The 24,084-nt window shown below is 56.4% G+C and overlaps 2 protein-coding genes across 2 annotated transcripts in view; both read left to right on the top strand.

Moving 5' to 3' along the window:
- Positions 1-20,412, top strand: part of rnf213b (ring finger protein 213b) — a 127,547-nt gene extending 107,135 nt beyond the window's left edge. Inside the window, exons 50-63 of the mRNA XM_030087589.1 lie at positions 297-400; positions 473-617; positions 2,699-2,855; positions 3,155-3,408; positions 4,882-5,130; positions 5,255-5,387; positions 6,507-6,590; positions 8,967-9,150; positions 12,702-12,903; positions 12,979-13,056; positions 13,131-13,328; positions 16,856-16,945; positions 17,160-17,338; positions 19,835-20,412. Coding sequence (XP_029943449.1) covers positions 297-400; positions 473-617; positions 2,699-2,855; positions 3,155-3,408; positions 4,882-5,130; positions 5,255-5,387; positions 6,507-6,590; positions 8,967-9,150; positions 12,702-12,903; positions 12,979-13,056; positions 13,131-13,328; positions 16,856-16,945; positions 17,160-17,338; positions 19,835-20,003 — 2,226 coding nt within the window. The 3' untranslated portion in view covers positions 20,004-20,412. The remainder of the gene's footprint in view (positions 1-296; positions 401-472; positions 618-2,698; positions 2,856-3,154; positions 3,409-4,881; positions 5,131-5,254; positions 5,388-6,506; positions 6,591-8,966; positions 9,151-12,701; positions 12,904-12,978; positions 13,057-13,130; positions 13,329-16,855; positions 16,946-17,159; positions 17,339-19,834) is intronic.
- Positions 20,413-21,525: 1,113 nt separating this feature from the next.
- The window catches only part of LOC115385520 (centrosomal protein of 131 kDa-like), a 75,046-nt gene continuing 72,487 nt past the window's right edge, over positions 21,526-24,084 (top strand). The window contains exon 1 of the mRNA XM_030087585.1: positions 21,526-21,664. Coding sequence (XP_029943445.1) covers positions 21,526-21,664 — 139 coding nt within the window. The remainder of the gene's footprint in view (positions 21,665-24,084) is intronic.

Genomic DNA, 24,084 nt, shown 5'->3' with positions numbered 1-24,084 from the left:
TGGTCTTCTCTGTCCCGTCAGACGCCTTCCTGCCCCCATGCCTGACGATCACTCCACGGAGGCCAGGGTGTGGCTGGCCGGAAGCACAGGCTGACGGAGTACAGTGAGTGTTTGACTGTGGTTCTCGTGTCTCGGTTCCTTCCCACTGCTGAGTGAAACGCGTTCTGATTGGTGTTTTCAGCATGTGCCAACGGACACGTTTGCTTTGTGGGGGAGGTAAGAGCTTCTGTCTTCACTCAAACATAAAGAATGTGGGACTTCCAGTATCCACCGACAGCTGGTCCGTTGTTGAATAGTGCGGTCGACCGGTGGTCACGTCCAAGTGTCCGGACTGCGGCTCTCCTATTGGTGGCGTGCGGCACACGCCCGTGGCTGGCTTCACCCGACAGCATCAGCAGCGGTGAGGCATCGGGTCGGAGGCGGCTCCTCTTCCTGTGTGCCGAGTTTAATCTGTGTTCCTGTGAAATGCCAGAGACAACACTCGGACCGGACACGTCCTCGGAGATGCGCATCGGCGCTCCGAAGCGCCCGAAAGACAGATGACGTGTGCTCAGTCCGGCGTCCTGCGGCTGCTGACGCACCTCGCCTTGCTCCAGGGCGCCGTCGGAGATGAGACCGTGAGACTTGGCCTGAATCTCATTTGACTTATCTTGTAGCGGGTGTACTGAACCGTGAAGCCCCGCCCACTCAGTCATGAGCCCCATGAAGTCCCGCCCACCCAGACATGAGCCCCATAAAGACTCGCCCATTCAGTCATGAGTCCGACTAAGCCCCGCCCACCCAGACATGAGCCCCGCCCACTCAGTCATGAGCCCCATTAAGCCCCGCCCACTCATGCATTACCCCAATGAAGCCCCGCCCACTCAGCCGTGAGCCCCATGAAGTCCCATCCACTCAGACATGAACCCCACAAAGACCCGCCCATTCAGTCATGAGTCCCACTAAGCCCCGCCCACCCAGACATGAGCCCCACAAAGACCCGCCCATTCAGTCATGAGTCCCACTAAGCCCCGCCCACCCAGACATGAGCCCCACAAAGACCCGGCCATTCAGTCATTAGTCCCACTAAGCCCCGCCCACCCAGACATGAGCCCCACAAAGACCCGCCCATTCAGTCATGAGTCCCACTAAGCCCCGCCCACCCAGACATGAGCCCCACAAAGACCCGCCCATTCAGTCATGAGTCCCACTAAGCCCCGCCCACCCAGACATGAGCCCCGCCCACTCAGCCGTGAGCCCCATGAAGTCCCGCCCACTCAGTCGTGAGCCCCATGAAGCCCCGCCCACTCAGTCTTGAGCCCCATTAAGCCCCGCCCACTCAGTCGTGAGCCCCATGAAGTCCCGCCCACTCAGCCGTGAGCTCCATGAAGCCCCTCCCACTCAGCCGTGAGCCCCATGAAGTCCCGCCCACTCGGTTGTGAGCCCCATTAAGCCCCGCCCACTCAGCCGTGAGCCCCATGAAGCCCCGCCCACTCAGCCGTGAGCCCCATGAAGCCCCGCCCACTCAGCCGTGAGCCCCATGAAGCCCCGCCCACTCAGTCGTGAGCCCCATGAAGCCCCGCCCACTCGGTTGTGAGCCCCATTAAGCCCCGCCCACTCAGTCGTGAGCCCCATGAAGCCCCGCCCACTCAGCCGTGAGCCCCATGAAGCCCCGCCCACTCAGCCGTGAGCCCCATGAAGCCCCGCCCACTCAGTCTTGAGCCCCATGAAGCCCCGCCCACTCAGCCGTGAGCCCCATGAAGCCCCGCCCACTCAGCCGTGAGCCCCATGAAGCCCCGCCCACTCAGCCGTGAGCCCCCAGGCAGTGCAGGGAGTCAGACCAGCAGTTCTGTCCTCAGTAAGAGACACTGAAAGACGAAACAATCTACTTAACACTGACACATTGGTGGAACAAGCGAGACCTCTGTCCACTGACTCCCCTTTTGTCCACTGTGTCCTCTACCTCTTTCCTCTACCCCCTTGTCCACTATGTCTCCTCTGTCCTCTACCTCCTCCTCTGTCCTTTACCTTCCCCCCTGTCCACTCCTCCCTCTGTCCAGTCCCCCCTTACCCCCCTTCTGTCCACTGAATCCCCTTCTGTCCTCTAGCTCCCCTCTGTCCACTGACCCCTCTGTCCACGCTGGCTTGTAGGACTCAGTACTTGTGCTCGGATCACACAAGATGCACTTTAATGTCAGGTGGAGACGAGGCCTGAGACAGTTACATGTCCCGTCTGTGAACTAACTGCTGTTGAGACAAAGTGGACGGGTTGGGTGGGTGCTGCGGAGTGACACGTCCTGTGGTTCATAACCATGCTGCTGCGTTGCTGATGTTGCTGCTGCGTTGCTGCTGTGTTGCTGCTGTGTTGCTGATGTTGCTGATGTTGCTGCTGTGTTGCTGCTGCGTTGCTGATGTGTTGCTGCTGCGTTGCTGATGTGTTGCTGATGTGTTGCTGCTGTGTTGCTGATGTGTTGCTGATGTGTTGCTGATGTGTTGCTGCTGTGTTGCTGATGTGTTGCTGATGTGTTGCTGCTGTGTTGCTGATGCGTTGCTGCTGTGTTGCTGCTGTGTTGCTGCTGTGTTGCTGCTGCATTTCTGATTTGTTGCTGATGCATTGCTGATGCGTTGCTGCTGTGTTGCTGCTGTGTTGCTGCTGTGTTGCTGCTGTGTTGCTGATTTGTTGGTGACGTGTTGCTGCTGTGTTGCTGCTCCACGGCAGAGCGTCGGGGCCATGATCCACCCCAGGCAGGAGGACGTCTGCGGCTTCCTGTGGAGCCACCTGGACCAGGATCTGAGAGTGTTGGGCCGGAGTCTGGACCAGAACGCGGACAACACGGTGGTAGCGGTTCATCTGGTCCTGACCAGACTCGGAACAGGTGAGTCGGACCGCTCAGCCTCCACTCAGGAGGACCAGGTGTGGGTTCTTGTCTTCAGAGTTCTTCTGAGTTCGAGCCCGTGTTAAAGGAACAGTGGAGTCATCAACACACTTTTGTTGCATTAAAAATCAGGAGTGTTCTCGGTTAACTCAACACAGCGGTCATTCTCAGTTTCAAGTGTTTAACAGTTACATTTAACACTACAGCAGTTTTACATCAGTCCACTCTGTGACACCGAGTTCGGACCAGGATTCATTAATTTTTTATTTTTTATCTTCATTTTGACAAACACTGCCAAGGTCCCAGAGCAGATCTGTCCTCCCGAGAGGGACGGCAGCAGAGTCCCAGAGCAGATCTGTCCTCCCGAGAGGGACGGCAGCAGAGTCCCAGAGCAGATCTGTCCTCCCGAGAGGGACGGCAGCAGAGTCCCAGAGCAGATCTGTCCTCCCGAGAGGGACGGCAGCAGAGTCCCAGAGCAGATCTGTCCTCCCGAGAGGGACGGCAGCAGTGGGAGAAGCTCGTCTGTCAGTCTGCCATCAATCCAGTCATTCAGGTAAGAGGCTTTCTCTCAAATTCACAGACTTTCTTTACTTCAGGAATGAGTTAATCACAGAGTAATTTAATCATTAGATCATGGATTAATAAGATGTTTCTGATCAATCAACCCTGTCACAAACGATCAACTTACTGAAAAACGGGTAAATCACAGTAAATGAGCTTAGAGAAGTTTTGAATTCTGTATTAGATGAACTTGTGATTATTAAAGGTATAGTGGAGGATGTTCTTAGCCAATGAACTCTGGGATGCGAATCTCAACTATTGGTCCTCCAACATGTCAGTCACGCTGGAGAAACTGCGGCTGCGGTCGCTGCCACTGCGTCTGCGGTCGCTGCGTCTGCGGTCGCTGCGGCTGCGGTCGCTGCGGCTGCGGTCGCTGCGTCTGCGGTCGCTGCGTCTGCGGTCGCTGCATCTGCGGTCGCTGCGTCTCCGGTCGCTGCGTCTGCGGTCGCTGCGTCTGCGGTCGCTGCGTCTGCGGTCGCTGCGTCTCTGGTCGCTGCGTCTCCGGTCGCTGCGTCTGCGGTCGCTGCGTCTGTGGTCGCTGCGGCCGCGGTCGCTGCGGCTGCCGTCGCTGCTGCTGCCGTCGCTGCTGCTGCCGTCGCTGCGGCTGCGTCTGCAGTCACTGCGGCTGCGTCTGCGGTCGCTGCGTCTGCGGTCGCTGCGGCTGCGGTCGCTGCGGCTGCCGTCGCTGCGGCTTGCGGTCGCTGCGACTGCGGTCGCTGCGTCTGCTGTCACTGCGTCTGCGGTCGCTGCGTCTGCCGTCGCTGCGTCTGCGGTCGCTGCGGCTGCGGTCGCTGCGGCCGCGGTCGCTGCGGCTGCCGTCGCTGCGGCTGCGGTCGCTGCGTCTGCGGTCGCTGCGGCCGCGGTCGCTGCGGCTGCCGTCGCTGCTGCTGCCGTCGCTGCTGCTGCCGTCGCTGCGGCTGCGTCTGCAGTCACTGCGGCTGCGTCTGCGGTCGCTGCGTCTGCGGTCGCTGCGTCTGCGGTCGCTGCGGCTGCCGTCGCTGCGGCTGCCGTCGCTGCGGCTGTGGTCGCTGCGGCTGCGGTCGCTGCGGCTGCGGTCGCTGCGGCTGCCGTCGCTGCGGCTGCCGTCGCTGCGGCTGCCGTCGCTGCGGCTGCCGTCGCTGCGGCTGTGGTCGCTGCGGCTGCGGTCGCTGCGGCTGCCGTCGCTGCGGCTGCGGTCGCTGCGGCTGCCGTCGCTGCGGCTGCGGTCGCTGCGGCTGCCGTCGCTGCTGCTGCCGTCGCTGCGGCTGCGTCTGCAGTCGCTGTGGCTGCCGTCGCTGCTGCTGCCGTCGCTGCGGCTGCGTCTGCAGTCACTGCGGCTGCGTCTGCGGTCGCTGCGTCTGCGGTCGCTGCGACTGCGGTCGCTGCGACTGCGGCTGCCGCTGCTCAGAGAGGAATAGTCGGTGTGAGGTTGGAGGCTGTGTCCTTCGGCCTGCCGGAGAGTCTGAGTGCAGCTGCCGTGTTTCAGGATCTGCAGAGGAGCGTGTCCGCCGCCCAGGAGGCGATCGCCGCCGACCGCGGCCTGGCCGGGAGTCCGCTCATGGAGCTGCTGGTGGGGGACCCCGGGAAGACGCTGTCGCTGCCCTCCAGCTGCCCCACCCACCACTCCTCTTTCTGGAGTCCGCCCCGGACCATGACGGTGGAACGCTTCTCTCAGCTGGTGGCAGAATCACCGGAACGCAGCCTGGTTCCTCTGCTCAGCCTGTTCCTCCAGAAGGTACCACAGCCGCTGCTGCGGTTCTGTGCAGTGGTTCTGTGCTGCGGTTCTGTGCTGCGGTTCTGTGCTGCGGTTCTGTGCTGCGGTTCTGTGCAGTGGGTCTCACGGTGCGCTCCTGCTGCAGATGAACCCTGTCAGCCAGCTGCCTCACCTCCCGGAGTTGGCCGCCCTGCAGTGGGACCTGGTCCGGCTGGTTCCCGTCCCGTCGGCCTCCACTGCCCCCTCCATCACCCGCATGCTGCAGAAGATCCCTGCAGGTGGTCGTCGTTCACCAGCACTCCATCCATCCATCACCCATTCATTGATCCATCCATCATCCATCCATTCATTCATCCATCCCTCATCCATCCATTCATTCATCCATCCCTCATCCATCCTTTTTAAGCTGATGGTCCGGGTCAGGCTGCGGGGCAGCAGTCTCAGGGAACACTGAAACATGGAGAGAGACTTCAGAGAGTGTCACTAACTTGGACATGGAGAAATGAGTGTCATGAAGCACCAGTGTGAGACAGGCAGCCAGTCACTGCAGAGGAGGCGTGGTGTCGGTCCGGCTTACACCGCACTCTGGCTCCACGGTGGAGCAGTGGTTAGTGCTCTTGCATCACAGCAAGAAGGTCCTCTGTCCTCAGGCCCTTTCTGTGTGGAGTTTGCATGTTCTCCCCCTGTGTGTGTGTGTGTGTGTGTGTGTGTGTGTGTGTGTGGGGGGGGGGGGGGGGTTCCCTGCTCGTTCTCCAGCTCGTTCTCCAGCTCGTTCTCCAGCTTCCTCCCACGGTCCAGAAACATGCATGGCAGGTTAAATGGCCCCTTGGTGTGGATGTGGGGACAGGTTGTCTGTCCCTGAGACAGAGTGGCGACGTGCTAACTGACATTGATAACAAAGCTAACAAGCTAACAGCTGACCCAGCTAGCTAGTTTTCCACCTGCAAACTGGGAAGACCCGATTTCAACTCCTGGGACAGTGGAAGAAACATTAAAGTGCTGTGGACAGAACAGGAAGGAGGCTCTTCTGATACATCTGGGATACCTGAGTAACCTCTGGCACCACTGGTTTAACTCAGTAACTTCTAGTACCAGCTGGTTTAACTCAGTAACTTCTAGTACCAGCTGGTTTAACTCAGTAACTTCTAGTACCAGCTGGTTTAACTCAGTAACTTCTAGTACCAGCTGGTTTAACTCAGTAACTTCTGATTACAGCTGGTCTAGCTCACTAATCTCTGACACCAGCTGGTTTCACGTCTTGGTTCATGTCGGTCAGGATGAGTTCAGCATGGTTCTGATTTAGCTGGGATCGTGGTTTGTCCTCGCTCGGCTCCAAAACCTCCCCTCCCTCAGTCCAACGAGCCCCGGACCCCCGTCACGCCGCGACTCCTCCTCAGGGCCCCAGAAGAAGCTGCTGAGCGACAGAGTGGACCGATTCCTCGCAGTGTGGAACGACCTCCGAGCAGAGCTGGCCGGCAGCGGTGAGTCTGGAGCCGCTTCACCGCTTTCCTCCCACAGAACCTTCTGTAGTGACCACAGCAGCCCAGCACACTGTCAGCATCTGCTGCCTTCCTCCCTTCTTCCTCCCTTCTTCCTCCCTTCTTCCTCCCTTCTTCCTCCCTTCTTCCTCCCTTCTTCCTCCTTTCCTCCCTTCCTCCCTCACTCCCTCCCTTCCTCCCTCCTTTCCTCCCTCCCTCCCTCCCTCCCTTCTTCCTCCCTCCCTCCTTTCCTCCCTCCCTCCCTTCCTCCCTTCCTCCCCACTCCCTCCCTTCCTCCCTCACTCCCTCCCTTCCTCCCTTCCTCCCTCACTCCCTCCCTCCCTGCCTTCCTCCCTCCCTTCCTCCCTTCCTTCCTCCCTCCCTCCCTCCCTCCTTCCCTCCCTCCCTCCCTCCCTCCCTTCTTCCTCCCTCCTTCCCTCCCTTCCTTCCTCCCTTCCTCCCTCCTTCCCTCCCTCCCTCCCTCCCTCCCTCCCTTCCTTCCTCCCTCCCTCCCTCCATCCCTCCCTCCCTCCCTTCCTCCCTCCCTTCTTCCTCCCTCCCTCCCTCCCTCCCTGCCTTCCCTCCTTCCTCCCTCCCTTCCTTCCTCCCTCCCTTCCTCCCTTCCTTCCTCCCTCCCTCCCTCCCTCCCTCCCTCCCTTCCTCCCTTCCTTCCTCCCTCCCTCCCTCCCTCCCTCCCTCCCTTCTTCCTCCCTCCCTCCCTCCCTCCCTCCCTCCCTCCCGTCCTCCCTTCCTTCCTCCCTCCCTCCCTCCCTTCCTCCCTTCCTTCCTCCCTCCCTCCCTCCCTCCCTTCTTCCTCCCTCCCTCCCTTCCTCCCTTCCTTCCTCCCTCCCTCCCTCCCTCCCTTCCTTCCTCCCTCCCTTCCTCCCTCCCTCCCTCCCTCCCTTCCTCCCTCCTTCCCTCCCTCCCTCCCTCCCTCCCTTCTTCCTCCCTCCTTCCCTCCCTTCCTCCCTCCCTCCCTCCCTCCCTGCCTTCCTCCCTCCCTCCCTTCCTCCTCCCTCCCTCCCTCCCTCCCTTCCTCCCTCCCTCCCTCCCTCCCTCCCTCCCTCCCTCCCTTCCTCCCTCCCTCCCTCCCTCCCTTCCTCCCTCCCTCCCTCCCTGCCTTCCTCCCTCCCTTCCTCCCTCCCTCCCTCCCTCCCTCCCTTCCTTCCTCCCTTCCTCCCTTCCTCCCTCCCTCCCTCCTTTCCTCCCTCCCACCCTCCCTCCTTCCCTCCCTCCCTCCCTCCCTCCCTCCCTCCCTTCTTCCTTCCTCCCTTCCTCCCTCCCTCCCTCCCTCCCTTCTTCCTCCCTCCCTTCCTTCCTCCTTTCCTCCCTCCCACCCTCCCTCCTTCCCTCCCTCCCTCCCTGCCTTCCTCCCTCCCTCCCTCCCTCCCTCCCTTCCTCCCTTCCTCCCTCCCTCCCTCCTTTCCTCCCTCCCACCCTCCCTCCTTCCCTCCCTCCCTCCCTGCCTTCCTCCCTCCCTCCCTCCTTCCCTCCCTTCCTTCCTCCCTTCCCCCCCACCCTCCCTCCTTCCTCCCCCCCTCCCTCCCTCCCTCCCTCCCCTCCCTCCCTTCCTTTCCTCCCTCCTCCCTCCTTTCCTCCTCCTCCTCACTTCCTTCCTCCCTCCCTCCCATCCCTCCTTCCCTCCCTCCTCCCTGCCTTCCTCCCCCCTCCTTTCCAATTCCTCCCTCTCTCCCTCCCTCCCTCCCTCCATTCTTCCTTCCTCCATTCCGCCCTCCCCTCCCGCCCTCCCTTCTTCCTCCATCCATTCCTTTCCTCCTTTCTCCCTCCCACCCTCCCTCCCCCCCCCCCTCCCTCCCTGCCCTGCCTTCCTCCCTCACGCACGCCCTCCCTGCCTGCCTGCCCTCCCTCCTCCCTATCCTACTCCCTCCCTCCCTCTCCTCCCTACCTTCTCCCTTCCTCCCTCCCTCCCTCCTTTTCACTCCCTCCCACCCTACACTTCCTCTCCCTCCCGCCCGGCCCTGCCCTTCCTCCCTCCCCCCTACCCCCCCCCCCCTCCTTCCTCCCTACCCACTCCCGTCTCCCTCCCTTCCTTCCTCCCTTCCCCCCACCCTCCCTCCTTCCCTCCCTCCCTCCCTCCCTCCCTCCCTCCCTCCCTCCCTGCCTTCCTCCCTCCCCTCCCCTCCTTTCCTCCCTCCCACCCTCCCTCCTTCCCTCCCTTCCTTCCTCCCTTCCCCCCCACCCTCCCTCCTTCCCTCCCACCCTCCCTCCCTCCCTCCCTCCCTCCCTCCCTGCCTTCCTCCCTCCCTCCCTCCCTTCCTCCCTCCCTCCCTCCCTCCCTCTTCCCTCCCTCCCTCCCTGCCTTCCTCCCTCCTTTCCTCCCTCCCTCCCTCCCTCCCTCCCTCCCTCCCTCTGTGGCAGCAGACCCGGCCTCGGTGGAGGTGTGTGAGCTGAAGCTGACTCTGGACAGTTCCTCGGCGTTCCTGCTGCCCGGTCGACCCGGTAGACTCGGCCCCGCCTCGTGTCTGCCGACCCTGATCGACTTCCTAACAGAGACTCACAACGGCCTGGTGAGAGCAGCCCGGGCCGGTCGCCACGACAACAGGTCAGTCCAGCAACAACGGCGAAGCGGCTGAACGCAGAAAATCAAATGGAAGTTCTTCATGGTCTCTCAGAGGTGGAGCTCTGAACCTCCCCTCAGCTTCCTGCTGTCCCTCTTGTCTGATTTGAATTTAGTGTGGAACAGAGTCTTTTACTTGTTTTCTCTGTATTTCAAAGCTCAAACGTTAAGAAAACCTGCAGCAGCAGCCTGAATGTGTGCAGCCCGAGACCCCGGGGCTTCAAAATGAAGATCTGTACTGAATTCAACAGAAAACCCAGTCAGATGAAAATGTTTGTCTTTAACCCCGGGCTTACCCGCTGTAAGGGAACCTTACCGCTGTAAGGGAACCTTACCCGCTGTAAGGGAACCTCACCCGCTGTAAGGGAACCTTACCGCTGTAAGGGAACCTTATCCGCTGTAAGGGAACCTTTCCCGCTGTAAGGGAACCTTACCGCTGTAAGGGAACCTTATCCGCTGTAAGGGAACCTTTCCCGCTGTAAGGGAACCTTACCGCTGTAAGGGAACCTTACCCGCTGTAAGGGAACCTTACCCGCTGTAAGGGAACCTTACCCGCTCTAAAGGAACCTTACCCGCTGTAAGGGAACCTTACCCGCTCTAAAGGAACCTTTCCCGCTGTAAGGGAACCTTTCCCGCTGTAAGGGAACCTTATCCGCTGTAAGGGAACCTTACCCGCTGTAAGGGAACCTTACCCGCTGTAAGGGAACCTTTCCCGCTGTAAGGGAACCTTACCCGCTGTAAGGGAACCTTATCCGCTGTAAGGGAACCTTACCCGCTGTAAGGGAACCTTATCCGCTGTAAGGGAACCTTACCCGCTGTAAGGGAACCTTATCCGCTGTAAGGGAATCTTATCCGCTGTAAGGGAACCTTTCCCGCTGTAAGGGAACCTTTCCCGCTGTCAGGGAACCTTACCCGCTGTAAGGGAACCTTTCCCGCTGTAAGGGAACCTTATCCGCTGTAAGGGAACCTTATCCGCTGTCAGGGAACCTTACCCGCTGTAAGGGAACCTTTCCCGCTGTAAGGGAACCTTATCCGCTGTAAGGGAACCTTACCCGCTGTAAGGGAACCTTACCCGCTGTAAGGGAACCTTTCCCGCTGTAAGGGAACCTTACCCGCTGTAAGGGAACCTTATCCGCTGTAAGGGAACCTTACCCGCTGTAAGGGAACCTTATCCGCTGTAAGGGAACCTTACCCGCTGTAAGGGAACCTTATCCGCTGTAAGGGAATCTTATCCGCTGTAAGGGAACCTTTCCCGCTGTAAGGGAACCTTATCCGCTGTAAGGGAACCTTATCCGCTGTAAGGGAACCTTTCCCGCTGTCAGGGAACCTTACCCGCTCTAAAGGAACCTTACCCGCTGTCAGGGAACACTTGGCCTGTTGTGTGAGTTTCTGTTGGCGAGAGTGAGGCGGATTCGGTGAGATTCAGAGAGTGACCGTGAAGGAGTGGGTCCTGAGAGGCTGGTCTGACTGGAGCGCTGACTGTCTCGGTGGCGTTCTTCTGTCTGGAGGAAGGATCTGGAGTAGAGTTCCGACCAGAACCGGAAGCCTCGTGTGGACAGGTCGACACGTTGTTCTTCCGTTGTTGTGTCGAGGAAGGAGCTGCGGAGGAGCTCAGGAAGACCGAAGCCTTCCAGAACTCTGTGAATCTTTTTTCTGTTTTAACAATTTGCAAGTTATTTTGTCTTGTCACTGCTATTTTGTTTGTGAAATAACTCCCCATTTTATGGAACAGTCAACCTTGACTACGCCATATTGTTTGTGAGACATTTCCCTGAAGGAGCCCCGTCACAGCAGTGGACCTTCAGGGCCTGGCCTGGATCTCAGCTGTGTCTGGCCGCTGCCGAAAAGGAACTGAATTAACGGCTTTAGCTTCAAAATAAAAAGGTCTCTCACTTTGAACCATCAAAATATGAAATGAAATCATAGATCAACACAGAGGCTCAATGAGCTTCATAAACGGCCAGATATTACATAAAAAAAGTAGAGCCAACACTGGACACTGCAGTGACAGCCTGTCATGACACAGCTGATCAATAAGTGGCGTTAAGAATTAGTGGCGTACAATGATAAACCGTTTGCGCTGTTTGAGCGCCACGGATGGATTTACCATGGATTTATCATTTCGCTGTGACCTGCTGATTGGCTGTTTCAGCACCAGGGACAGCGCCGTGGATTCAACACCATTATTACTGTTCCACCAGATTTCATGCTTGTCATAATTTGCAGGATTTGCCACAAACGTTGCTCTTATCTGCTCGACCACGTTTTATCATTAAACGGCGGTTTCAGCACCATGGACAGTGAAGGACCGAAGGTCCGCGACGTTCAGCAGTGATGGACGCCATACAGTCTGAATAGCAGGAATAATCCAGTCACACCTGATGGCGCTGGACAGGACAGCAGACTGGACAGGACCAGGCAGACGGCGGTCCACAACAGACAGCGATGAGAACCAAGATCAGACAGCCGGCTTCTGTGACAAGTTCAGCCTGCGTCTTCTCAAATGTTGAATCAGGAAAAAGTTCCATTATGTTTTCATCCCCCGGTGGAGAGTTTGAATCCCGTCCAGAAAATGTTCCAATAAAAATGTGTTCGTCCAATCCTTCAAAAAAATCCACTGCAGCCAACAAGAAAGGTCCAGAGTCCAAAATGTCCAGTATAAAAAAATCCAACTGTCTGAACATGCCGATCTCAGATGTTTGTGAGCTGTCCAGCCGGGCCTCATATCTGGCAGCACCGTCTTCCTCTTCTTCATCCTTGCAAACCTTTCAGCCGCCTGCTTCTTCGGCCGTGTCCCTCTGTATGGACAGTGAAGTGAGGTTTGAGAGTCTGGCCTCGCTCGTCCCAGAGACGGTTCCAGTTCATTTCAGGTGGCTGAAACTGTTCGGTTCTGTTTCTTTGTTGTTCTTTTTGTTTTTGTGCCATCGGCCTGGCGGTGGGTCTCTTCGTAGCCGTGGACCCGGGAGCCGCTCCCTCTGCACCCCGAATGAGAGCGTTATCGCCGACATGACCTCACAGGAGCCAGGGGGATGCTCTGGGAGTTTCATCCAGGCTCCTGCTGTCCAGGTGGATAGTTGATCTGCTGTCCTCTGGGCCGATGCTGATGTGGGATTGTTTCTGAGTGTCGTCGTCACAGCCATCGTTGACGAGAGGGGAAAGCTGTCAGATCGATGTCGTTCTCTGCGGTGGGAATGATGGTGATCCAGATCCAGATCCAGATCCGGTGTGTCCGGGGCTCGTTTGAAGAGGGTTGATGCCGCAGACTGTGGCGTTGTCCTGACAGGATGACCCCAGCTGCTGCTGCTTGGATGAATAATCCGTTTGATATTTCAATGAAACTAATTTCCACTTTATTGACACTTAATTTCCTTTGAATGCTGTTGGAGTGATCCTGCTGCAGTACTTCTGGGACTGGGAGGACTGGGAGGACTGGGAGGACTGGGAGGACTGGGAGGACTGGCGGGACGCTGCTGGTTGGCAGGCTCACGCACAAGCGTGTGTCTGCTGCTGCTGTGTTCATTGCTCTGTTTCCTCAGCGAGCTCAGCGTTTCCTTGGAGAAGATCTCGGAGACTCAGCTGATCCTGTGCCACCCAGAGAGGCAGCTGCTCCCTCTGGTGTTGGCACACCGCCACTACACCCTGAGGAAAGGCGGGGAGAAAGGCAGCAGCTACGACCTGCTGGGGATCCAGACGCAGCTGGCTCGCTGCTTCCTGGCCGGAAAACCTCTGATCCGGGCGGTAAGGGCTCGACGCTCACTGCGGTCCCACGCGTCCGCGGTCCGCTGATCCGCCGTGTCTCTCCGCCGACGTCAGGACACACCCGTGTACCTGAAGAGACACCTGCGGGACTTCTCCGTGGTGCTGGCCGAGGTCCGAGGGAAGGTCCGGCAGGTAGGACCTGTTTCTGACGCTGTGCGACGCCGCCTCGCCCTCCTCCTCTGACCCGCCGGCGCCGTTTCCTCCAGGAGCCGCTGAAGGGTTCTGCCGGCGGCGCCGTGAGGGCGGCGCTGCGCTCCTACACAGACGTGTGCGACGCCGTGTTCGTGGTGGAGATCGGCCTCCGCTTCCTGGGGAAGACGGGCGGGGATCCTGAAGCCGGCCTGCTGGCCTACCTGACCGACTGCCTGCAGATGAAGCAGCAGGTCTCGGACGCCGTGGCCAAGGTGAGCGCCGCCGCTGCGTCTCCAGGTGTGTTTCGTCCTGTGAGCTCGTTTCCTCGTCTCTTGGTTTGTTTATTATTCGTTTATTTATGTGGAATGGAAGCAGCAGAACGGAGGTTCTGGAAGGTTCCCGACAGATTTGCTCCTCTGGATGATTGATGATACGGTTTCTGACTTCATGTCATTGATTTTGATCCTGATGCTCGATGCTGCTGGACTGACAGGAGGACAGGAGGACAGGAAGAGACACAGACAGAAGCAAACAAACACTAGAGAACACAGCTGCTGGTGATCTGGGATGTGAAGCTGAAGATCCAGGTGTCAAATTACAGAGCAGGTCATCAGGAGAGACCTTATCCAGAGAGTCATCAGTCTAACAGCCCACAAGACAACGAGGGGACCGAGTCCACATGGGACCCTGAACCCCTGAACCATCCAGCCCCCTTGCACCACCCACAGCCCCCCTGCACCACCACAGCCCCCCCTGCACCCCCTGCACCACCCACAGCCCCCCCTGCACCACCACAGCCCCCCCTGCACCCCCTGCACCACCCACAGCCCCCCCTGCACCACCACAGCCCCCCCTGCACCCCCTGCACCACCCACAGCCCCCCCTGCACCACCACAGCCCCCCCTGCACCACCTGCACCACCACAGCCCCCCCTGCACCACCCACAGCCCCCCCTGCACCACCACAGCCCCCCCTGCACCACCTGCACCACCACAGCCCCCCCTGCACCACCCACAGCCCTCCCTGCACCACCCACAGCCCCGCTGCACCACCCACAGCCCCCCCTGCACCAGCCACAGCCCCCCTGCACCACCCACAGCCCCCCTGCACCCCCTGCACCACCACAGCCCCCCTGCACCACCCACAGCCCCCCTGCACCACCACAGCCCCCCTGCACCCCCCACAGCCCCCCTGCACCACCACAGCCCCCCTGCACCACCCACAGCCCCCCTGCACCCCCTGCACCACCCACAGCCCCCCTGCACCACCTGCACCACCTGCACCACCCACAGCCCCCCCTGCACCACCACAGCCCCCCTGCACCACCACAGCCCCCCTGCACCACCCACAGCCCCCCTGCACCCCCTGCACCACCACAGCCCCCCTGCACCACCTGCACCACCTGCACCACCCACAGCCCCCCCTGCACCACCCACAGCCCCCCCTGCACCACCCACAGCCCCCCCTGCACCACTGCTGCAGTCAGACATGCACCCCCCCAACCCATAGCCAGCCCCTTCAGAGCTGTGGGGAAACAACCCTCCCTCACACACACACACACACACACACACACACACACACACAGCGGTGTCCTCTGTCAGTTCAGTCGTCCTGGTGTATTTCAGCTCCGCTCTGTGAGTCCTGTCTCTTGGGTTCTCAAGTCCTGGTCTCGTTCTGGTCTGCTGGTTCTATCTGTGTCAGCTGATCCTCGGTGTGGGGGGGGTTGCTTCAACTCGGGTCTCATGCTGTCAGCTGATCCTCGGTGTGGGGGGGGTTGCTTCAACTCGGGTCTCATGCTGTCTTTCTTTGGCTGCTGGGAGTTTTCTGGTCCTGTCCGGCCCTGCTGTGTTGTCTTTGTTGCTTCGTTCAAACAGCTGGTGTCATTGTTGACCTGGGCTTTGTTGTGAGCCTGGACCGTGGGTCCGCTGTCATGCTCTGTACTAACTTGCTTCGAGCTTTCCTGGGGGGTATTGCACAAAACCAGGATAAGGGATCAAGCCAGCAAACTGTGGTGATCTTGTGGTGATCCTGTGGTGATCCTGTGGTGATCCTGGAGTGATCCTGTGGTGATCCTGTGGTGATCCTGGACAAAGTTAGCCTCAAGTCGGTTGCACAAAAGCTGCCCAGTTGATCCCGGACAGTCACCATGGTGATCTATCCTCTGCAGCTCGCTGCTCCACAGCAGGCTAACGACCAGGATCAGATTAAACTGCTGTCTGAGAGAAGTGGGCGTGGCTTACAGCATTTCCTGGATTTTTCTACACGTTACATCATTTAATCCTCCTGCAGCCAAACCTTCCTGCTGTAGTCGCTGCTTCTGCAGGGTCTGGTTGACTTTAGGATTATTTTGTTGCTCAGATTATATGAAGACCAACATAAGTTTCAGCACAGACGTTTCAGAATCCTTTCTTCATTAATACAAGTCCTACAATAAAAGGTTCACAGTTATTGTAAAGACAATGGGAAAAAACCTTAATGAAGTTGGTACTAAACCACACTGATGTAGAAAATAAAGAACAAGAAATAAAATAAAACAACCCTGAAGCTACACGATGAGTAAAATGAGAAACAAAGGAGAGATAAATGTCTCTCACCACTGAAATGGACACAGTATAACAGACAGCATCATGTTGTCTGAACTGTCTCCTGAAAACAGGAAAATCGTCCAGTTTCAGGACTCCAGCTTCAGGAGAGAACGGTCCCACATCATTCTGACTCCACTCCTTTAACGGCTGAAATCAGACAGAAATTCATTCTCAGAAGAAACAGATTCATCACTTCATTTGATAACTGCTCTTTGGGCGACACTTCAGTAACTGACCAGACTGCAGAATATTTCTATGTCTGGTTTTCACCTGCTGCAGGTTCTCTTCTGGCCGACAGGTTTGTTCTTCATGACAGATGAGGATGAAACAGAACACAGCAGGAGAACAGCTGATTCCATAGAGAACACGACAGAGGTGAAATATTCTTGAATAAATATCCTAAATATTGGCAAAATGCTGTTTCCCCCGTGTATTTCCTGTATTTTATTATTATCACTTTTGTATGATCATAATCATGGGTCATATGCAGAATGAGGCCATTTTAGTGTCTGATCTGAGCGTCACTATTTATCACCATTTACCATTTACCACTGTTTCACTGTAATGAAGCTGCGGCCTGCGTGCAGTACCTGTCCTCACCATTGAAGCGTGGGGGCGCTGTGCCTTAAACGTCACTTGAAGCAGACGTACAGGCTGGAATATATGGAGAGAAATTAATGGACGTGTTTTGTGTAAAGTCCTCGCTCTGCCCCCCCTTTCTAAGTGACCCCCCACAGCCGCGGTACAGTCCACACTGCTGCTCGTCCCCGTGAAGGAAGACGCTCGTCCTTGTTCCATTTTCAATCTGTGGTTCTGTGATCGATGTCGTGGTCTTCTGAAGAACGCCGTGACGCCCCTGATCCTGATGCTCCTCACCGGGCTGGACTCACCGCGTCTTTTCATCCTGGCTCGGCAAACGTGCAACCGATTAATCCGAGAAAACACCGACTAGGCTGCCTCAAGCCGCGCATTCTCATTTATCCTGGATGTTTTTATCCTACTTTTGTGCAGTACCCCCCTGGTCTGGCCTCTTCTCGGCTTATCTTAGCTCATTTCAGCTTTTCCTATCTCCCACTAGCGCGCCGTGGCTCAGTCTCCTTCCTCAGATCGGTCTGCTCCTGTTGTGTGGCGGCTCTCTCTCTTGCTTGTCTTCTTGTAGTTTGGATGAAGCGGTTTGTCTTCCAGCGTGGTACATCTTTTGGTTTTATCTTCAGGGCCTTGGGGAGAGCAGGCTGGGAAACATTGTCTTCACCTGGCAGCTGCTGACCTGCTGGAAGTCTGAAGTGCTGCTGGACAGGAGGCAGGTGGGTCAATGAAGCTTCTCGCTGATGACAGGGAGGGAAAACCCCAGCATCCTCCCCAGCACTCCCCGCCCCCCCAGTGAGTTTCTGATCCTGATCAGCTGGAAGCGCTGGGGGCCGAGCCCAGACCAGAACCTCAGTGAAGTGATCCAGGCTTTGTCTGACCCCCATTCCAACCCTTTCTTTCAGCTTTTACTTCCTCTTTTTTGGGTTTCAGGATCCGTTTCAGAAACTCCCCTCGGACTTCAAGCAGGAGCTGTCGGAGGACGACCGCAGAGGTCTGAAGACTTTCCTGGGCCTCGCCGACGTCCACACGTTGTGTTTGGAGCTGCATGAGATTCTGCTGCTGAAGACGAACCGAGGCCGGCCGGACGAGGACTACCAGCCCCACTGGGAGTGAGTGTTGGCACAGGTCTGAAGAGGGTTTGATCACAGGTCTGGTCTGATGTCTGGGTCCGAGGCCGCCGTCTCTCGGAGGACCTCGGGTCTGTGAGGGTTTTGTCCAGATGTGGTTCCACGCTCCAGAAGGTGGAACGTTTTCAGTTGCTTCCCTCAGAAGAAGCCGTATTTCAGAGTGTGGAGGAGTGTATTGATCAAGGGTGGCTGGCTGAAGCCTCGGACCTCCAGGGAGCAGGGTGACCGGGGCGGGGGGCGGGGCGGGGGGCGGGGCGGGGGCGGGGCCATCTGTCGGGGACAGAGCAGCTGCTGTTGAGGCGACAGCTGGCCGGCGCTTCGGCCTGGAGACAAAGACGTGCTGAACACTGGTTCTCATCCCGCTCTCAGCCCAGCTGGAGGCAGAACGCCAGAACTCCCAGAACCCTGGAGGACCGGCTCTCGGAGGTGACTGAGGAACAGCTGATCGCAGCTGATCCACTGATCTGAGACGACCGGGACTCGCTGACTGTGATTCAGGGTGTTTTTCATTCAGAATTGGTTTATTCTGAATGAAGTAATTCAGAGTTATATTCATGATCTTGGTGTTTTCATGGGAAAAAGGAAATATGAGCTCCTCTGTAGCGTTGGGCTCTGTGAAGCCTTGTGATTGGACGGCGCGGCCGTGACGTAGTGACGTCTCCAGGAAGTGAACCGTTTTTCTGGTCTTTCTTTCCGGACTGAATTTGACTCTGCAGCTTTGAAGACGTCCTGGATGTCCTGCTCCCGTCGAGCCGCTCCTTTCGTTTTATCCAAGTCTTCTGTAAATGCCGTTAAAGAAATCCTCTCCATACGAGTGGAGCCGCCATCTTGGAAAGTTACCAGAATGAAGTGGCCTCATTAGCAGATGATTCTGATCCAGACCAGAATAAACCGCCGGTCTGTTTGGATTCAGTCCCAATTCTGAACAAAGTTTTCAGGCGTTTCCATGGAGACTTCAGACCGAGTGAGGCTTGATTCACGTTATAAAGAATAAAACGTCCATGAAACACACGGAACCGCTGCAACAGAGTCTCACCGGGCTTCAGTCCACACAGCTGATCCGTTGGTCTAATGAGAACCTGGACCCAGTGGGACCAGGAGGTTCCTGAACCCCGGGTTCCACCATGTGGAACCGGCTCCCGGTTCTGCTTCACTTCTCTCCTTTCTTTCTTGTAAAGTGTCCGAACTACGTGTCTTAGAGCGTTCTTTCTGTTGCAGTCTATGAACCCTCTGGGCCTGGTTCTGCAGGGTTCTCCTGGTTCTGCAGGGTTCTCCTGGTTCTGCAGGGTTCTCCTGGTTCTGCAGGGTTCTCCTCCTCTGGGCCTGGTTCTGCAGGGTTCTCCTGGTTCTGCAGGGTTCTCCTGGTTCTGCAGGGTTCTCCTGGTTCTGCAGGGTTCTCCTGGTTCTGCAGGGTTCTCCTCCTCTGGGCCTGGTTCTGCAGGGTTCTCCTGGTTCTGCAGGGTTCTCCTGGTTCTGCAGGGTTCTCCTCCTCTGGGCCTGGTTCTGCAGGGTTCTCCTGGTTCTGCAGGGTCCTCCTCCTCTGGGCCTGGTTCTGCAGGGTTCTCCTGGTTCTGCAGGGTTCTCCTGGTTCTGCAGGGTCCTCCTCCTCTGGGCCTGGTTCTGCAGGGTCCTCCTCCTCTGGGCCTGGTTCTGCAGGGTTCTCCTGGTTCTGCAGGGTTCTCCTCCTCTGGGCCTGGTTCTGCAGGGTTCTCCTGGTTCTGCAGGGTCCTCCTCCTCTGGGCCTGGTTCTGCAGGGTCCTCCTCCTCTGGGCCTGGTTCTGCAGGGTTCTCCTGGTTCTGCAGGGTCCTCCTCTGGGCCTGGTTCTGCAGGATTCTCCTGGTTCTGCAGGGTTCTCCTGGTTCTGCAGGGTCCTCCTCCTCTGGGCCTGGTTCTGCAGGGTTCTCCTCTGGGCCTGGTTCTGCAGGGTCCTCCTCCTCTGGGCCTGGTTCTGCAGGGTTCTCCTCTGGGCCTGGTTCTGCAGGGTCCTCCTCCTCTGGGCCTGGTTCTGCAGGGTTCTCCTGGTTCTGCGGGGTTCTCCTCTGGGCCTGGTTCTGCAGGGTCCTCCTCCTCTGGGCCTGGTTCTGCAGGGTTCTCCTGGTTCTGCAGGGTCCTCCTCTGGGCCTGGTTCTGCAGGGTCCTCCTCCTCTGGGCCTGGTTCTGCAGGGTTCTCCTCTGGGCCTGGTTCTGCAGGGTCCTCCTCCTCTGGGCCTGGTTCTGCAGGGTTCTCCTGGTTCTGCAGGGTCCTCCTCCTCTGGGCCTGGTTCTGCAGGGTCCTCCTCCTCTGGGCCTGGTTCTGCAGGGTTCTCCTCTGGGCCTGGTTCTGCAGGGTTCTCCTCTGGGCCTGGTTCTGCAGGGTCCTCCTCCTCTGGGCCTGGTTCTGCAGGGTTCTCCTCTGGGCCTGGTTCTGCAGGGTTCTGTGTTGTCATCGGCGCTGTGTAAATAAAGCTGACTGGAATTGAACTGTTTCCTGTCTGCAGCATCAGGGGAACGTTGGAGAGCCACCTGGAGCAGAAGGGGGCGCCGCCGCTGCTGGGGCTGCACCGCCTCCCCGAGGAGCTGACTCTGGGCCGGGGCGCCGCCGTGTGGAGGGCCGCCGTGGACGCCAAGAGGAGAGCCGCCATTTCTGCCCAGAGCACTTTGTTTTAGCAGTGAATCCACGGAGGGCCTGGCGGCTGGGCTCGGCGCGGCGGCGGCGCGGCGGCGGCGCGGCGGCGGCTCGGCGGCGGCTGGGCGCGGCGGCGGCTGCAGTGTGCCGTCCAGACAGGGGAATCGTGCCAACGCCAGCGAGAAGATGGCTTCATTGTTCAACTGCAAGACCTCTGAAGGTTCACGGTGTCAAATCCAATCTGTCCATTTCTGGGAATAAAGTCATAAAATAAAGTCCAATGTGGTTTTCTGTGGAAAAACACTTTTCTGAACAAAGAGTCACTCAAGATCAGAGAACATGAAAGCCACCACGAAGACGGGTCAAGAGTGGAAAAATAACTGCTTCAAAAAGATGATTGATGGAAACAAAGTCACAACACATCCAGCTGCACAGTGACAAATACAGAAAACAAACGTGGGCCAGACTCGGGCCTCACAGCAGCCAGACGAACCCGGAGCGCTGCGAACCTCCATGATCTGAGATACAAATCGCCCCCGACACGACGGAGAAAGCCCCGCATGTGTGGAGAAGAACTGCCAAGACACACAAAACAACTTCAGTGTGCCTGAAAACACTCGGGACAGAAGTCCAGGGGCCCCAGAAGACCCCAGAGGACCCGGAGCAGCACGGGGCCGCCCGTACGCACCAGGTCCTGGAAAACAAACCCTCCAGTGGCACAACGGCCACCAGGCCAGAACGGACGCGAGAAGCACAGCACACTGGTCCCAGCACAGGAGCCGCTGGACTGACCGAGGCAGACCTGGACCTGGGCTCCTCCAGGGGCCTCCCTCTGGACCTGGGCTCCTCCAGGGGCCTCCCTCTGGACCTGGGCTCCTCCAGGCCCAGCTGATCAGCTGATCAGCTGATCAGGACTGTGGGGGTGAAGCAGCTCAGAGAGGGAAGGCAGGGCCAGACTATTCAGAGATTAAAAAACAAACAAATAAAACATGACCGATCTGGACTGAAGAACTTAAAACACAAAGTGACAACAAAGACCTGATGGGAAAGAAAACAACCTCAGAGGCAAAAAATGGCTTCAGAATGAACAAAACTAACAGAAAGTCTCACAAAAATGGCAAAAAAGTCCCCGTGAGGCTAAAAGTGATTCCAAAGCAATGATCTGAAGGAGGACCGACAGAAGCTAAAAGACAAACCCAAGACCAGGAAGACAGAGTTCAGGATTTCTTATTAAACATGAAAAAAAACAGGTTTAAAAATTACATTTCAGATGTTATTTTGTTTTTCACTTTAATGAAGTCACAGAATAAGCCGTCTTGAAGATTAAAATCAAAATACAGTTTGGATGATCGATTATTAACTTGAATTATGAGCTTAATTAACATTAAAACATTCTGGCTGCTGATTCCTGGTCCGGGTTCGCTTCTGGCCACGCCCCTTCCAGAGCGCCACACACGGACATCTCCAGCCAGCCAATCAGCACTGAGGGAAGGAGGGCTTTAGTGTTGTCATCCAATCAGCGATGAAAAGGGGCGGAGACAACGTATTGTCGGCTAATCCGAGATGAGAAGGGGCGGGATTACGTGTTTTCAGCCAATCAGAGACGAGCTCGGCGTCGTTCGGCGTCTGGATGTTTGTGGATCCGGGCAGCGGTTCCAGCGGGACGGAGACTCTGTCACGGATCGCTCCGGCTCCAGCCACGGTGAGTCCGCTCCGCTTTCCCGTCCTGTGTCGTTACACGGAGTAAAGGCCTCCGGTTGGACTCCCGGTTGGAGAGCCGGGACTTCAGGCGGGACTGGACGGAGCCGTTAGCTCAGCTCCCTGCTGGAAACACACTTCACTGACTCTACAGGACGAGGCTCCGGGGTCACGATCTGCTCCAGGGTCCTCAAACCTCACCGTGAGACACGGTGGCGAATCATGCCGACTGTTATTAACCCTTTATTTCTTCAAATCCACGTTTTATTTGGTCACACTGTGAAACAAAATCCACGTTTTTTGTCACATTATCAGTAAAACCACCGATAACTGCAGATATCCTGATGATCCTAAAACCAGTTCTACAATACCAGCATGCCGTTTAATAAAACCAGGTATGTTTACAGATCTACCGTGACTAAAACTTAGAGAAAACATCAGAAGTTCTTTTATGTGACAGTTAATCACCGTGAGTTGAAATTATTGGGGTCTAAACAAAAGGTTTTGGATGTATTACTGTACATTTCAGTACAGGTGTGCTGTAGTAGCAGTAAAGATTGAAATCACATGCGAATAATTTTACAACTGATTGAAAAACCACAAAATAATCATAAATGTTGTTTTTTGTTTTTTATTTCCATTTAGTGCACCTTATTGATTCCCATTTTTAATCTGAGGAAAACCAGATGTTAGCTGAGTAATCACAGCTGGAATCAGCACTGAAACATCTGCATCAACTGCATTTCTCTATTGTGAAGACTGGCTTCCACCAGGAAGGAACATCCAGGCTGCACTCAGCAGGACCTGAAGCTCAGGGCGGACCTTCTCCCCCCAGACCGCCGCCACAGTCGGCTGTATCACAGACACACCTCTGCAGTACGACTGGAAGTAACCCCGATTCAAGACACAGCAGCAGAACCATCGGTGGATTGTAAGAAAAATAACAATCAGTTCAAACTGTAAATTGCAAATATTTGCATTATTATTGACAAAGGTTTATTAAAAAATGTGAAGCTGGAGCAGATTCCAGAAAAACACCAAGCTTTGAGCCAAACAGTCACAACACTTGATCAGAGGGGTTCTGCACAAAACCAGGATCAGGGATTAATCTGGCAAACCGTGGCGATCCTGGATGAAGTTAGCCTCAAGTCGGTTGATCAAAAGCTGGTCAGGTTTATCCCGGACTAGTTACCATGGTGACTGATGCTCTGCAGACCAGGCTAACTACCAGGACTAGTTACTATGGAAACTGATGCTCTGCAGACCAGGCTACCGACCAGGACTAGTTACCATGACAACTGATGCTCTGCAGACCAGGCTAACTACCAGGACTGGTTACCATGGCAACTGATGCTCTGCAGACCAGGCTAACTACCAGGACTGGTTACCATGGAAAAAATGGAAAAGGAAACAATGGCTGAAAAAAATCAGACCTTACTGAGATTGGTACTAAACCAAACTGATGTAAAAAATAAAAAATAAGAAATAAAAAAAACAACAACCTGAGGCTACAGAATGAGAAAGAGGAGAAACAAAGGAAAGATAAATGTTTCACACCACTGAAATGGACTACAATATAACAGACAGCATCATTTTGTCTTAACTGTCTCCTGAAAATAATGAAAGGGTCCCACATCATTCGGACTCCACTTTTTAATGCTAAAATCAGACAGAAATTCATTCTCAGGAGAAACAGATTCATCACTTCATGTGATCATTGCTCTTTGGGCGACACTTCAGTAACCGACCAGACTGCAGAATATGTTCATGTCTGGTTTTCACCTGCTGCAGGTTCCGTTCTGGCCGACAGGTTTGTTCCTCATGACAGAAGAGGGATGAAACAGAACACAGCAGGAGAACAGCTGATTCCATAGAGAACACGACACAGTGGAATGTTCTGTGAACTTGATTCTACTTCACAGAACCCGAGTAACGTGCACGTCTCTGGGCCACAATAGAGAAAAACTCCAGGATTTATTAGTGGACTGAACAGTCCACACTCCGTCCTGGACCTGTACTGAGGACAGGGTCTGTGGAGGACAGGGTGTTCATTGGACATGTTGGCGCTACTCCTGCATTGAGCCGGTCATCATGACCTGCCAGGCTTTTCCCTCCTGTTGTACCACACGCCGTTCCTTTCTGCTGGATTCTGTGTTTTACTTCTTCATGTGGTTGAAGAGGCGTTGCTGCTCGTCCCCCGTCCTCCTTCCATTGTCAATCTGTGACTCTGTGATGGATCTCGTGGTCTTAACCTGGTCCAGATGATCCACACCCGGCTGGACCAACCGCGTCTCCTCATCCCGGCTCCGCAAGCGTGCAAACGGCCAAAACGCCCCCCCCCCCCCCCCCCCCCCCCCCCAGGAGGACGTTGGTGCAGCAGCTATTGCTTTTGTTACTGTTGATGTTGTTGGCGTTGTTGTTGTT

The sequence above is a fragment of the Salarias fasciatus genome, unplaced genomic scaffold (genome assembly GCF_902148845.1).
Source record: "Salarias fasciatus unplaced genomic scaffold, fSalaFa1.1, whole genome shotgun sequence".
NCBI lineage: Eukaryota > Metazoa > Chordata > Actinopteri > Blenniiformes > Blenniidae > Salarias > Salarias fasciatus.
Note: the sequence above shows the minus strand (reverse complement) of the source record. Positions and strands in the feature narration are given on the sequence as shown.